The sequence below is a fragment of the Halyomorpha halys genome, unplaced genomic scaffold, assembly GCF_000696795.3.
Source record: "Halyomorpha halys isolate HHAL.00 unplaced genomic scaffold, Hhal_1.1 Scaffold1064.1, whole genome shotgun sequence".
Taxonomy (NCBI): domain Eukaryota; kingdom Metazoa; phylum Arthropoda; class Insecta; order Hemiptera; family Pentatomidae; genus Halyomorpha; species Halyomorpha halys.
In genome coordinates this window covers 5163-6294 of record NW_027104635.1, presented here as the reverse complement: position 1 = coordinate 6294, position 1132 = coordinate 5163, and the positions used below count along the sequence as shown (strand labels likewise).

The 1132-nt window shown below is 28.7% G+C and overlaps 1 protein-coding gene across 1 annotated transcript in view; it reads right to left on the bottom strand.

Annotated features, from left to right (window-relative positions):
* The window catches only part of LOC106688147 (coagulation factor IX), a 24492-nt gene that overhangs the window by 19963 nt on the left and 3397 nt on the right, over positions 1 to 1132 (bottom strand). Inside the window, exons 2-3 of the mRNA XM_067053487.1 lie at positions 968 to 1116; positions 237 to 396 (exon numbers count right to left, since the gene is read on the bottom strand). Of these exons, the coding sequence (XP_066909588.1) occupies positions 237 to 396; positions 968 to 1116 (309 nt within the window). The remainder of the gene's footprint in view (positions 1 to 236; positions 397 to 967; positions 1117 to 1132) is intronic.

Sequence of the window (1132 nt, the reverse complement as noted above, 5' to 3'; positions counted from 1 at the left end):
CAATGAGCTCTCCTGAAAATATACTGTTTCGTTTGGCATAAATATAGATATAAATACAAATATAGACAATGCCACTACGGCATTATTATGTGGTTAATAAACTTTATAAATATAAATAGAATCCAGAATCCATTACCAATATTCGCATTTAAAAGATGACTGAATGTTTGGGTTACAATTAACTTGTTTCAATTTACTTTAAAACAATATGCTATATATAGTTTAGTAATAGTTACCCTGGCCTGGAAGAACAGGGCAGTCAACCCAATACATTCCACTACTAGAAAAATTTTCACTATTTGCAGAGATAGCAAAATGAAATACTTTGTCACTAGCAGGAAGAGTTATATTTTTTTTAGTAATATCACTACCGACTCTAGTCCAGTTCAGAAATCCCTGAAAACAAATTTTTAATATACATAAATATATATTTATATATTCATCTATCGAACACAGATTTTTGTAACTGCAACAGAGAAACTTCACCAGCACTTAATCACATACTTTTCGACTGTACCTTGTATGAACAACTAAGGTTTGATTTAACAAAAATCTGTGTGATGCATTGAAATGCATGACCACTTCCACAGTATAAAATATTCAAAAATACAAAAAAGAGCTAATGGATGTACTTCACCTCTCATCCAATAAATCATCAAATGTAGTGATCAAATTTAATGATCAAGTGTGAAAAATTAAGAGACCAATATACTGATTTCCACTTCATTATGGCATTGACTAAACTGATTATGTCTGACTAAAGTTACCATTGTTTCATTTATTTAGAAGATAAAAATATTTATTTATTATGTATGTATTTTTAGATTTTTTTTAAAAATTAATTAATCTTTTTCTAACTTTGTTTTAATTCATTTTTTCTAACTTTGGAAGAGAAAATTAGATAATAATTATTTATCACACATTAAAATAAACTTGAATTTCAATAACACAATCTATTTACACTAACATAACACTGGCAAGGCCTATCATTTTTGCTATTACACCAAAATATAGTGTAACTGGTTATGTTGTAGGAATAGGGAGGTGCGTTCCATGACAACTCATAAACACCTCCTTCATAAGCTACCTTTTTCAAGAATATGGGTTTCGCTGGACCTGAAAACAAATAATA